A 12,249-nucleotide genomic window follows, 5' to 3' on the forward strand; every position below is an offset into this window, starting at 1 on the left:
AAATTCTCATAAGATGCTCATGGCTTTCATTCAGTAGTTTGTTGGAATTAACTTATGTTTTAGGTTTAGGTTTTTTTTTTTTTTGTCATATCAGTTGAATTTTTGCGGATTAAACTATTTTTGTATGTATCTTTATACTCTTACTTCACAAATGTAAGACTTAAGAAATAAGCATTTCTACTGACTCACTTGGTTTTGGATATTTTACGTAGGTAAAAAAGAAAGGACTAAGAAATCAACAATGACAGGAGATAGTAAAATTAAGAAAACTTCAAATACTGCAGGTAAGACAAATGAGAACTTTTCCTTTTTACCTGGAAAATGCAGGCAGGTGCTTTTCTGTCCCCCTACCCGCCCCCCCCCCCCTTCCCAGAGCAGATATTTAAGGTTACGAGTCCAAGCGCTTCACACCTTCTACTGGGCTTACCCATGTAGTAGATCGTTAGATAGGCGAGCACCCTTCTTGCTCCTTGTGACCTGGCTAATGCAATGATAATTAGTGCTGTGTGTAGATCTAGAACAGCGAAGAACCGGGGAAAGGAGATGAGTTTGGGGAAGCAGGCCCTTTCACATAACCACAGGCATACACTTGTTTTGCAAAGCTTTTCCTCTATGCACCTTTTCTGCCCATTTGTAACGAGGAGCAGGAATTTGTGATGGGAGGTCTCTGAATATCTGGCAGAAAAATTTATGGTGTAGTTCATACTTCTTTTGCAAATTGATTAGTTTAATGTATTTGAAATGAAGAATGCTTTTTTCTGCTGTTACCTACCAGCAAAATCTATAGATGAAGACCTTCAGATCCCAACGGAAGCCGAAATGGAAGTTGGGGAAACTAAGCTGTCAGACCCAAAGAACATTGCAGAAGGGGACAGAGTTACAGAGCCTGTGAAGACAGCAGAGGCTCAGTGCAAAGGAGTGACTAACCCTGCACCTGTACTAGGTAACGCTGAATCGATAACGTCATTTTTAAGTTACTTTGCTGGTTGTAAGTTATGTGAAGTTTAACATTGTGATGTCTTCTTGAACGTATTTATTTTTTTAGAGAAACTTGCACAGATGCCTCAAGTGGCGGTGTTGGACTTGGATGAGCTTAAGGAAGCTTTAACTGATCAAGGTAAATTGCAAACTGACGGGTTTTTTTCTCATTTCTGCCCTAAACCTCTCTGCTATTGTGAACTAAATGAGAATGCTTTTGAGGCCAGGAAATTAAGATGACCCAGGATATCAGAAAAGAAAATCTGTTAAAATAGATTCACTGACAAACGTAGAACAAGAGTTCATCGTGATGACTGAAGTGAAGTGGCTAAAAACACCCAGGGTTTACATCTTTCAGCGGACATAATATTTTTACCTAGACCTTTTCAGTGCGACATGGGGACTTTTATTTACAGCTGATTAGAGTGAAGGATTCAGGCTTTCTGTACGTTCTGTTTACAGCTCCACCACTAATTCTTTTAATCTCAGTGCTTTGTGTTGCCTGCTAGAGCTGGTTCAATAGATGCTATTTTCCCCATATTTTATAACTGAGTAGAATAGAATAGAATAGAATGGACTATCTCCGTTGGAAGGGACCTACAATGATCATCTGGTCCAAGTGCCTGACGAAGCGAAAGCATGTTGTTAAGGGCATTGTCCAAATGCCTCTTAAATGCTGACAGGCTTGGGGCATTGACCACCTTTCCAGGAAGCCTGTCCCAGTGCTTGACCTCCCTCTTGCTAAAGAAATGCTTCCTGATGTCCAGTCTGAACCTCCCCTGGCGCAGCTTTGAACCATTCCTGCGTGTCCTATCACTGGATCCCAGGGAGAAGAGATCAGCACCTCCCTCTCCACGTCCCCTCCTGAGGAAGCTGCAGAGAGCCATGAGGTCGCCCCTCAGCCTCCTTCTCTCCAAACGAGACAAACCCAGAGTCCTCAGCCGCTCCTCAGAGGCCATGCCTTCCAGCCCTGTCCCCAGCTTTGTTGCCCTCCTCTGGACACATTCAAGGACCTTCACATCCCTCTTAAATGGTGGGGCCCAGAACTGCACACAGTACTCGAGGTGAGGCTGCACCACGGCTGAATACAGCGGGATAATCCCCTCTCTTGACCGGCTGGTCGTGCTGTGTTTGATGGACCCCGGGAGGTGGTTTGCCCTCTCGGCTGCCAGGGCACGCTGCTGGCTCAATACTGAGCCTGCTGCCGACCAGCAGCCCCAGATCCCTTTCTGCAGGGCTGCTCTCCAGCCACTCCTCTCCCAATTTCTACTTGTGCCTGGCATTACTCCGTCCTAGGAGCAGAATCCGACATTTTGACTTGTTCGATTTCATCCCATTAATCACCGCCCAGTGCTCCAGTCTATCTAGATCCCTCTGCAAGGCCTGTCCCTCCAGAGAGTCAACAGCACCTCCCATTTTGATATCATCAGCAAACTTGCTAGTGGTGCAGTCAACTCCTGCATCCCGATCGTTGATAAATGTATTGAACAGCACCGGCCTGAGGATTGAGCCCTGAGGAACACCGCTGGTGACCTGTTCCCAGCCAGATGTAGCCCCATTCCCTGCAATCCTTTGAGCCCCGCTCTTCGGCCGGTTCTTCACCCAGCGCAGCGTGAACCTGCTCACCCCACAGCTGGACAGCTTGTCCAGAAGGATCCTGTGAGGGACAGTATCCAAAGCCTTACCAAAATCCAGAAAAACTCCATCCACCGCCTTCCCTTTGTCCACAGGGTGGGTGATCTTATCCTAGAAGGATATCAGATTGGTTAAACAGGGCTTTCCCTGTGTGAACCCACGTTGACTGTGCCTGATGATTGCATTAGTCTTTAAATGCCTTTTAGTAGTACCCAGTATAATCTTCTCCATAATTTTTCCAGGAACTGAGGTTAGACTCACAGGTCTGTAGTTCCCAGGGTCTTCCCGCACGCCCTTTTTGTGGATTGCAATAACGTTGGCTAGCTTCCAGTCAGCGGGGACCTCCCCAGGCTGCCGAGACCTGTGGTAGATGATAGAGAGGGCTCCGGCCATAACATCTGCCAGCTCCTTCAGTACTCTGGGATGCATCCCATCAGGCCCCATGGACTTGTGAACATTCAGCTGATACAGCTGTATTACTAACAGACTGATTAATAACCGACTTTGTTTTAAACGTAGCATAGTGTATATTAATTCTCAGTTACTATGCATAGAGAGATTTGGCAACAGGTTTGCTGAACCTGCCAGAGGTGGATATTAACATTTTACAGTAGAAGTGATACTCCTTTACCTGTGCTTGCCTATCCTGTGTGATCGCTCTTTTCCTGTTTCCTTCTGTCTGTATTTTTCTAAGCCTCTCGCATATCACTGTGGACTTGTCCCAGGAAAAAGAAAGAAAAAGAAAGATTGTGTGGACACGTGCTAGGTGCCTGTATAGACCCACTGTGCCCACAAGAAAGTCTTGTGGTTGTGATTGTTCAACTGATCAGGCCTTAATGTCAGCGAAGTGTTTGCATGTTAATTAAGGGATTTTAATTATTATTTTTTTTATTCCTACTTAAACCCATTCTTTACGGAAGCATTTATATAACACTGTATGTGTCTCACCAATGTAATTTGTCGCTATAAGTTAAATGAAGGAATATTTCATTTTTCACAATGACGGTGGTGATAAAATGTAATGCAAGAAGTTCTTAAAGCTCTGCAGTATTTAAAGAACTCTGAACTAGTTAACTACCCCACCCCTTTTTTTTAGAAGCTACAAGAGTGACTACAAAGAGTGAAGAGTCAACAGAACCAGCTAGCAAGGTCAGTCTAAAGGTGCTGGAATCTGTGGAAGTTGTAAGTACGCGCTTGGTGCCGTTTCCAAGTGTTGGTGTGCTGTCTGAACACCTCCAATTTCAATCCCCTGCCTGTTAATTTCTTGTGAGAAATAGTGAATGGTTTATTTTCTCCTTGCTGTTTGTGATTTGATGGACATCTACCATTTCACTCTCTGGCTTTTTATTTGTTCCGTGGAGCTTGTTAGTCCCATCTGTCCTCTGACCATCTATATTGTCCTACTGTGGGTTTCTTCTCTTCAGATGCAGCATTTACACATCCAGTCCTGCAGTATTTGATGTGAGGACATGTCACGGATACAAAGTAGTGGCATAATTATGGGGGGGGTTGGTTTGGTTTGAATTTTTGATGAGGTAGCATGAGAGAAACTAAGGTTTGTGCGGAGTTAGCTTAGATGTGGATACATCCCCAATTAAGCAGTAATTAAGGTGGTTCCATGACATAATTAGAGCAACAGGTTTGCTTTGCTACTAAATCCTAAAAAGGCTTAAATGATCTTTGGTTTTGACGTAATTGCAAGTATTATAACGTGCTTCTAAGGAAGTGCTTCATTCAGTTTAATGGTGGTTTTACACAGTAAAAATAAATGCTTCCTTTAGTAATACAGCAGTTTTGATTTCGAGTTGAAGAAATATCACTAATACTTACTTTCATTTGATTACAGGAACTTGATGATACATGTGTGGTTCTTATTTCAAACTTGCCTGAGAAAGGATATTCTGTTGAGGAAGTTTCCAACCTAGCAAAGCCATTTGGAGGACTGAAGGATGTCCTAATTTTATCATCTCATAAAAAGGTATTCTAATTGGTATTTAGTGGTGTTTCTACCTAGAGAAGCAGCAAATGTGTGTTTTAACAAATGCAAATGTGATAATTTAGTGTGGTGAGCGTTAATGTGAGATGCTTTTGACTAAATTACAATTTAAAAAAAAAATTTTGTTTTCTTTATTTTAAAAGGCATATCTTGAAATAAATAGAAAATCTGCAGATTCCATGGTTAAATTTTACACCTGTTTTCCAATGTCACTGGATGGAAATCAGCTCTGCATCAACATGGTGCCTCAGTATAAGACTATAAAAGATGAAGTAAGTCATAAAATATATTGAAATTCTAGGATACGTGGTAACATTTCAATACAGAGCAGGATTTTGTATTTAGGCTAATTTATACTGTTATACACATTCTGATGGTGTAAAACAGTATAAATCATACATGTTTTCCACATTCTGATGGTGTAAAACAGTATAAATCATACATGTTTTACACATTCTGATGGCGTGTCCTGTTGAGGACTGATTCTGTTAAATGTCTTCTTGGGTCCTGGTCTTCTGGTGGGAGAATAACACAGATGTCGGAAGTGCTGACGCTGTTGATTTTATTAATAAAGCAGAAACTAAAAACTTGTTGGGAGTCAGTGGCTGCCAGTTAGCTGCTGCTAGTGAAGCTATATTTTACAGTTCAAATCTTATAATGACTTTTCTCTTTATTTTTTAAAGGAAGCAATATTTACTGCTATAATTAAAGATTCTGACCCTAAGGTAAGTTGCTAGCAATCTAACTTTTCCTCCACATGCTACCAAAATACGTTACTTTAAATTGGAATTAGTATCCTTCATCCTGAAATATTAGCTAATTGAATTGTTACCTAAGCTTTCTCTTGAATTAAGTGTTTATGTATGTTTTCATGGGCGAATGAGCAGGGAATAGACTGAGTAAATGTTCACGCAGTTTAGCTCCATGATGCACGAAGTGCAAGGAATTAAACATTTAATAGGAGTCCTTTGAGACCCTCTCCTTCCGTGGTTTTTTTCATGTTCTAACAAGCTGCTGGCCACTATAGCGTGGAGAATATGCAGTGTTTGCCTGTCTATAATGCCACCTGTTTCCCAGTGTGTTTTATAGGCGGATATTTTGGTTTAACTATCAAAACTACCTCTGGGCTTTGTTCAGCGTAGTGTGTCTCCCTTATTATCCCTCCTGTTCCTTCACTGTACACAGTGCAAGCTGGCAAGCGACGTACAAAGGATTTTTATGCCGTTGTAGGTAGGCAGAGGTTAATGAAATTACAGCTTTTATGTCTTGCTTCTGTGAAAAACATTTTCAGGATATTCTTGATAGAGGGTCAGTCATTGGGTCTGAGTGTGTCTCTGGGCTTAAACAGTTGGCACAAGAACTTCACGAGGGTGACTTTAAGAGCAGCAGTGTCAGAAGGTAATTGTATTTGTTTAAAAAGCATATTGCAAAGAGCCCTGCCAAAAATAAATCACTTTCCAAGAAACCCCAAGAGGCTTGAATTTTCAGTTGCAAATGCGTCTGGGGGATATCTGCTTTCTCCTTATGATTGTTGTTTGGCACTAACAGACGCATCTGAGTACTTACTGCCAACACCCCTGCTGCCATATCCTACTTACGCTTCTGATCTGCTTGTGGTGCAATATTTATTTTCTGCTCTTGGTAAAGTCCTGAATAATGGAAGAAAAACATACCAGAGCTGGAGAGGGGGGAAATCTCTTCCTTGTTGGGAGTGAGTGTTGCGTTTCTAAAAGACACACAGCTTTCAAGTATTTAAAGATAAGACTTGTTTAAGATTTCAGAAGTCTACTGGTACCTTTGGACTTTGTGTCCCAGGGCCTTTCCCTTTGATACTGCAAAAAATACTTGGTGCCAGGGTTCAGTCTATGGTTCTGCTGGGGCTACGTGGCCGATGGTGGCTTTCCGTTTGCTGTCAGCCCACTCGTACGTTCTGCACCAGAATCCTTCCTGGTCAGAAGAGACTTACTCGTCTCCTTGATAGCCTGTCCCCATGGCAGTGATGATAACTCCGTTTTTTCAAACGGATTTTCATCGAGAAACACCAGAAATGATATTTGACCAAGGATCTTTATGTTATTACACACTGATCAAGTAAACCAAACTCCAACTTAAAAACCAGGATTGGAGTCTTTTGGATAGGTTTCTATGCCTCGACCAATGTATAAGATAGTTAGTGTCTGCTTTTCAGAATACCAAATTTTATTTAAACTTCAGCTATATTTTGCAGTGTTCCTAAAGAGACTTTTACTAGTTAAAAAAAAAAGGATAATTTAAAATAAAATGCTCAACTTGATCCTTTTAAGTTTGTTATTCTTTACTGGGAGGTATAGCTTGTTCGTTTGATGTACTGCATAGAAAACTGGAAAATCTGGTGGGAATTTGAAAATGTGAACATTGGGGGGGGTGTGAGTGCTATTTTTCGGGAAGATCTGAGTGACACAGAAGCTTTCTGTGGGGCTTTTCTGCCCTAGTTCAGTCGTTGCTAATAAAGCGCGTTACAAAGTTAAAGCAAGTTTTGTCATCGCTTTTCTTTAGGTAAATACTGAGACGATACATAATCACTTTGTGCATCTTGGGAACTTGCCGGATGATGGATACAGAGAACTTGAAGTAGTTTGTGTGGGACTTCGATTTGGAAAAGTAGATCATTATGTTGTACTGAAGAATAAAAACAAGGTAAATATTTTTTTTCTATGGTGCAAAGTACCACGTTAGGGGAAAAAAAATATGTAAAAAGCAGTTTTTTCATCTCCCAGTACCAAGAATGTTCTGCTAATGAGAGATCAAAGTTTCTGACTCTTGCCCACTCATCCTGAACGAGAAAATAGTTCGTCTTATTTGGTGGGGACAGTGGGGAAGGACAACCAAACCAAACTTTTGGCTGTTATCTAGCCTGAACAATACAAGAACAGTTGGTAAGCTCTGAAAGTAAAGCTGCCCAAATGGCTGGAAAAATTATTAACATCAGAGGTGTAAGTGGGGGGGAAAATAAGTTCCCATTTTGTAGGAAACTTGGGGAAAAAATTTATTTTGGTATGAGAAGTGAAAATGTCAGAATTGCTGAAATTACTTTTTGTTTTGGGACGCTTCAAAATGTAATGACTTGATTTTCAATTTGTTTCATTTTGATATTTTAATTTTTAATGTTCCTGGTTTTGCACTTAACATTGGCTTTTTATTTTATGGACTAGATTTAAGTCACTGTGTGTACATGTATGTTTTAATGATTAAAATGCAGTTGTGTTCCCATTATTATGAGCTAAGCGTCCCACTGCTAATAAATGATAAAACAGGTGAAGATGCTTTTAAGAAAAAGACAGTATTTTGCTGTAGCCGGAAGGTTGGACACGTGGGTAGGGAAGCTCCAGGCTCCACTCTTTTGTGATGTAGTTCTTTATTTAGTTCTAAAGATAATTCCAAACAGGAGATACTTCTTCCTTCAGCCTCTCGGAAAGAAGAGTCCACTGTTCTCCGCATGCCAGAACATAGGATTTAATAAAAAAAATGGTGCTTATAGCTAATGTAAAATGAAGTTGTTGAAACCCTTCAGGAATACTAGATACCATGCTATACCAACTTAATTTATTCAACTTGTTCTTCAGTACAGAAATAAGATGAAGTACCAGTTCTTTAAAGCTTGTGCTTTATTTCTGGTAGGCAATTCTGCAGCTGGATAGTCCCAAGTCGGCCAGATCGATGTACAGCTTCCTGAAGCAATACCCGTATAACATGGGTGAGCACACATTGACCTGTACGTTGTCACCCAGTGGAGAGGCTGCTGAGGTAAGCTTGCTTCTTTTCAACCACGCATTATTTTTGTGGAACAGAACCACCTTTCCAGGAAGAGCAGCTTAATGGTGACAATGTCAGTATTTCCTTCACTGTTTGCTGTCATTGTGGATGAGAGTGAGAACTGTGCCACGGCTGGGAGCTGGATCAGCTAGTCTCCGATCTGGGACGTGGCATAGGTGTGAAAGTTGCTGTTTGTCTTTCTCTTATCTCTTTCTCTATTTTACAAACACATGTACAATCTCTTCCATCTCCACCGGTGAAAGTATTTCTTAATGAAAGATGAAGAGAAAAAGGAAGAAAGGAGGAAAGCAGCTATTTAGTACTGGTTAGAAAAGGATTGATAATTGAAACTAGTAGAGCTTTTTTCTGATTGAGTTTGATTCATCTTTAGCAGTTCATCTGCTTTAGTCCTCTTGATTCCAGACTCAGTTGCTATTGCAGAACTGGTCTGCGCGCCCACGTCTTCTCTCTTACAAATGAAATTACTTGCAGTATTGAGCAGCTCCCAGCTTACTTCTGGTGGTTTGCTGAAGGAACAGCAAGCTGCAGCAGCTGAACCCCAGAGAGGAAGCAGCTTAGTGCACGTTGCACTGCATAGATAAAGAGCTTCAAGCAAGAAATGCAAACGTGAGCCATGTGCTAATAGTGTTCTGGCTTCCAAAGCGGAGAACGTAAATCCAGATGTGGTGTCAAGATTGAGACCAAAATGTGTATAGGGTTTTTTCTTTTATTTTGTTGGGGGTTTTTGTGCTGTGTTTTTGTTTTTAAATGATTAGCCATGTAAATTCCACTCTTGGAGCTCTCATTCCCTGTGTGTTGCTGTTCGTTTTCGGTGGCATGACTTTGGGATACCATTCTAACAAGAGGCTGTGCCTGGAAGGGCAGGGCATCTTAGGTTTTTTCCCCTTCACTTTTATTCATCACAGGGGAAAGTTTAACTTCAGGTGCCTAATGATAACAAGGGCATCAAGTCCATTACTTCAACAGGGAGGAAAAAAAGTCATCCAGACGTGTACTTCTGCTTCCCGTGCTGACAAAGCTGTTGGCATTATTTGCACTGAGCATCACAATGAATTTCAACTTTTGTTAAAGAACAGGTTGTGTACCGATCGTTGGCCTGTATCACAGTTTGTTCTCTATTGTATTGTCAATTCCTTCTGCTTTACTGAAAAGTGTCCTTATTTATGAAATCTATAGGGTAGCTGTACGGTGTTTAGGATTAATATTTTTAAAGACACACTGTGTCAGCAGAGATTTTAGGTGTACATTTTTGGTGGGGTTCTCCTGCAATAGTTGTCGAGTTGCATCTGTGATGGTTTAGGACGTACGACGATACACGACCCGATGGATTTGGGCACACGTTTTTTGAGCGGATTCATCGTGCCCCTTCCCGAGTAAATCAGCAGTTACCGTGCATGTGCAGAGCCTAGCCTGTGTAAAATCAGCCAGTTTTTTACCTTCCCGTGAGTGTGACCCTTTGAAATGGCTGCAGAGGTTTGGTGATCAGCCTGCCTTCCCAGCTTTTCCCACCCTGTCGTTCTGGGCCTTCATCTGTGGCTGAAGGGGCTTAGTTTGTTCATATAGGAGCGACCCTCCCGTTAAGGTTCCTACTAGCCTAGAGTCGATACAATAACACTGAAAATGCTTTTTAATTACATCCTTGATTCAGAGGACTGGTTTAACTTTCCTTATGAGCACTGCATCTCTACCAGGTGAGTGTGGTGGTGCGGTGCTGTCGGTCCGGCTGGCGTAGGGTAAGGTGAGCTACTGTGCCTCCCTCGGCACCTCTGGTGCAGGACCCACTGCGGGAGAAGTGCTGATAGCTACAATCCGGCGAGCGCGGGTGTGTAGGGTGCTCTTTTTCTCTTCTGCTCGATGCAAGAGCCTGGATTAGAAGTTCCAAGAGTTTTTCTCTCTCTCCTCTTCCCCATTGCAGGGATGATTCTCCCCGTTGCTGACTCTCTTTGTACAGGACAAAACATGCTCTTCTTCCGAGCCACTTTATTTTGTATTTCAGTTCATATACTGAACTTCAGATCATTTTGAAGAACATAATTTATAATTGTGTTTGATGATGTCAGATGCATTTAAGAGCAATATCTTTTATCAGACTAACTTTGTAGCGGAAGAAAAAAACCAAATCTTCAGGCTTATGAGCTTTTTCTCAAGTCTAGAAAATGTACGCAGTAAGGTCCCTTAGCACTGAAACATAAGCAAAATATCATTTGTTAAAGTGCTCATGCTAAGGAACGTCTGTTAAGGATGCATTGTGGGAACACTGTGATTCAAGTCTGCTTTTTATAGCTGTTCCCTATATCTTGTGTAGCAACAGAATAACGTGCCTTTGTCACTATAAATGTTTCATCAGAGCAGAGTTCAATGCCAACAAAGAATGGCATTCACACTCTGTTTTCAAAATAATATTTCTTTCCAGCTGCACCCTTTGGGTGATCCAGAGTGCTTGTCTGATTTAGAGAGGTTGACCAGCCAGATAGCGGTAACTGATGCCAGTGGCATAGTAACAGCAGTAATGTAAGTCCTCGCTTCCTCACATTATAGTTTTGTTGCTGTAATTTTACCAATAATGTCCGAATTTAATACTGCTAAAATAACAAAAATATGGGGAAACTGCTGGAACACTGAAGGAGGACGTGCAACTGGAACACAGAATCACAGAGCGTGGCTGCAACTGGTGTCATTCCAGTCTTTGTCAATGTGACTGTCACAGCTTTTGCACAAATGTTAAAATAAATCTGTGCTTTGGAGATACGCTCCGAAGCTTTATTTTTATCTGTATCTGAGCCGGAGAGAAAAATGCCTGGTCACAGTGATAAGAGGGAAAACTGACTTTTTCCATCTGTCGTTCTTCACTCCGTTTCGAGTCTGTTACCTCGTGTCCATCATCCCGGTTACGTGGCCAGAATCTGGATTATATGCCTAGGTACCATGGGAACATGAAGCTTGTAGCTCCGTTTGCCATAAGCTATTTTCTCTAGAAGCCTTTCATTCAGAAGCTAGTCTGAAGGAAAAATGAAATAATTTTTAATTCATTGTACCATGTTCGAATTACTTTTGGCACTTATCTCTGGAATAAATATTTTTAGAAAGGGAAAACTGAAGGCTTTGGAATTATGTGCATAAATAAAAGATTAAAGTGAATTCTATGTGCACTGAATTTATCTGATGTTCTTTCTAATAGTGATAGTTTTCAAATTAGTTTGTAGAATGCCTTCAGAAAACAGATAGGGATTTCAACACTGAGTTTTTAAAGGTGTTTTTTGATTGCTTGGACCTATGCTACTAACTGTGATAGCTGCAGAGCTTGCATGCTTTGTGGCTGTTTTTTTTCTTTTTTTCAGAAGACATTATTGCATTTCACATTTATTCTACGAGTTCATTCTACGTAACAGAAAGCAGAAAGGTGTAGTCATCCTACAAGAAATGAATGCTACATTAGCAGGTTTTAAGGAATAGAAACTGGCCTTGGGTTTTCTGTAGATAATTGCTTGACTTGGTATATAATTTGTCTTTAGAAAAGGTGTGCCACTGTTTTCTGTGTAATACTTACCTGTTAGGCTAACTGCATTCACCCTGAGCTCTGCAGCAGTTAGCATCCTTGCCAGTGCGGGAAAGAAGGTGCTGGCTGGGAAAAGATGCATTTAACATCCCTCTTCCCCAAATATATCACAGACTACAAGCTAATTCTGCTCAAAAACATGACAGCTCTGAAGATGAGACAAACACAACAGTGGTGTGCCACGTGTTCCGCCTAGCAAACTTTTAGTAAAATCTCTTACGCTGCCACGCGCTGTCATTTGTCATCTTACGAAATACGCGTTCTGTGGGGA

At 41.3% G+C, this 12,249-nt stretch overlaps 1 protein-coding gene across 2 annotated transcripts in view; it reads left to right on the plus strand.

Moving 5' to 3' along the window:
• The window catches only part of ZNF638 (zinc finger protein 638), a 61,920-nt gene that overhangs the window by 35,313 nt on the left and 14,358 nt on the right, over positions 1-12,249 (plus strand). For both annotated transcript variants that reach the window (XM_072861099.1, XM_072861098.1), the window contains exons 11-19: positions 213-284; positions 776-943; positions 1,046-1,117; positions 3,710-3,762; positions 4,460-4,591; positions 4,753-4,881; positions 5,293-5,334; positions 7,145-7,285; positions 8,267-8,392. In XM_072861099.1, coding sequence (XP_072717200.1) covers positions 213-284; positions 776-943; positions 1,046-1,117; positions 3,710-3,762; positions 4,460-4,591; positions 4,753-4,881; positions 5,293-5,334; positions 7,145-7,285; positions 8,267-8,392 — 935 coding nt within the window. The remainder of the gene's footprint in view (positions 1-212; positions 285-775; positions 944-1,045; positions 1,118-3,709; positions 3,763-4,459; positions 4,592-4,752; positions 4,882-5,292; positions 5,335-7,144; positions 7,286-8,266; positions 8,393-12,249) is intronic.

This window comes from Ciconia boyciana, chromosome 5, assembly GCF_034638445.1.
Source record: "Ciconia boyciana chromosome 5, ASM3463844v1, whole genome shotgun sequence".
NCBI classification, from domain to species: domain Eukaryota; kingdom Metazoa; phylum Chordata; class Aves; order Ciconiiformes; family Ciconiidae; genus Ciconia; species Ciconia boyciana.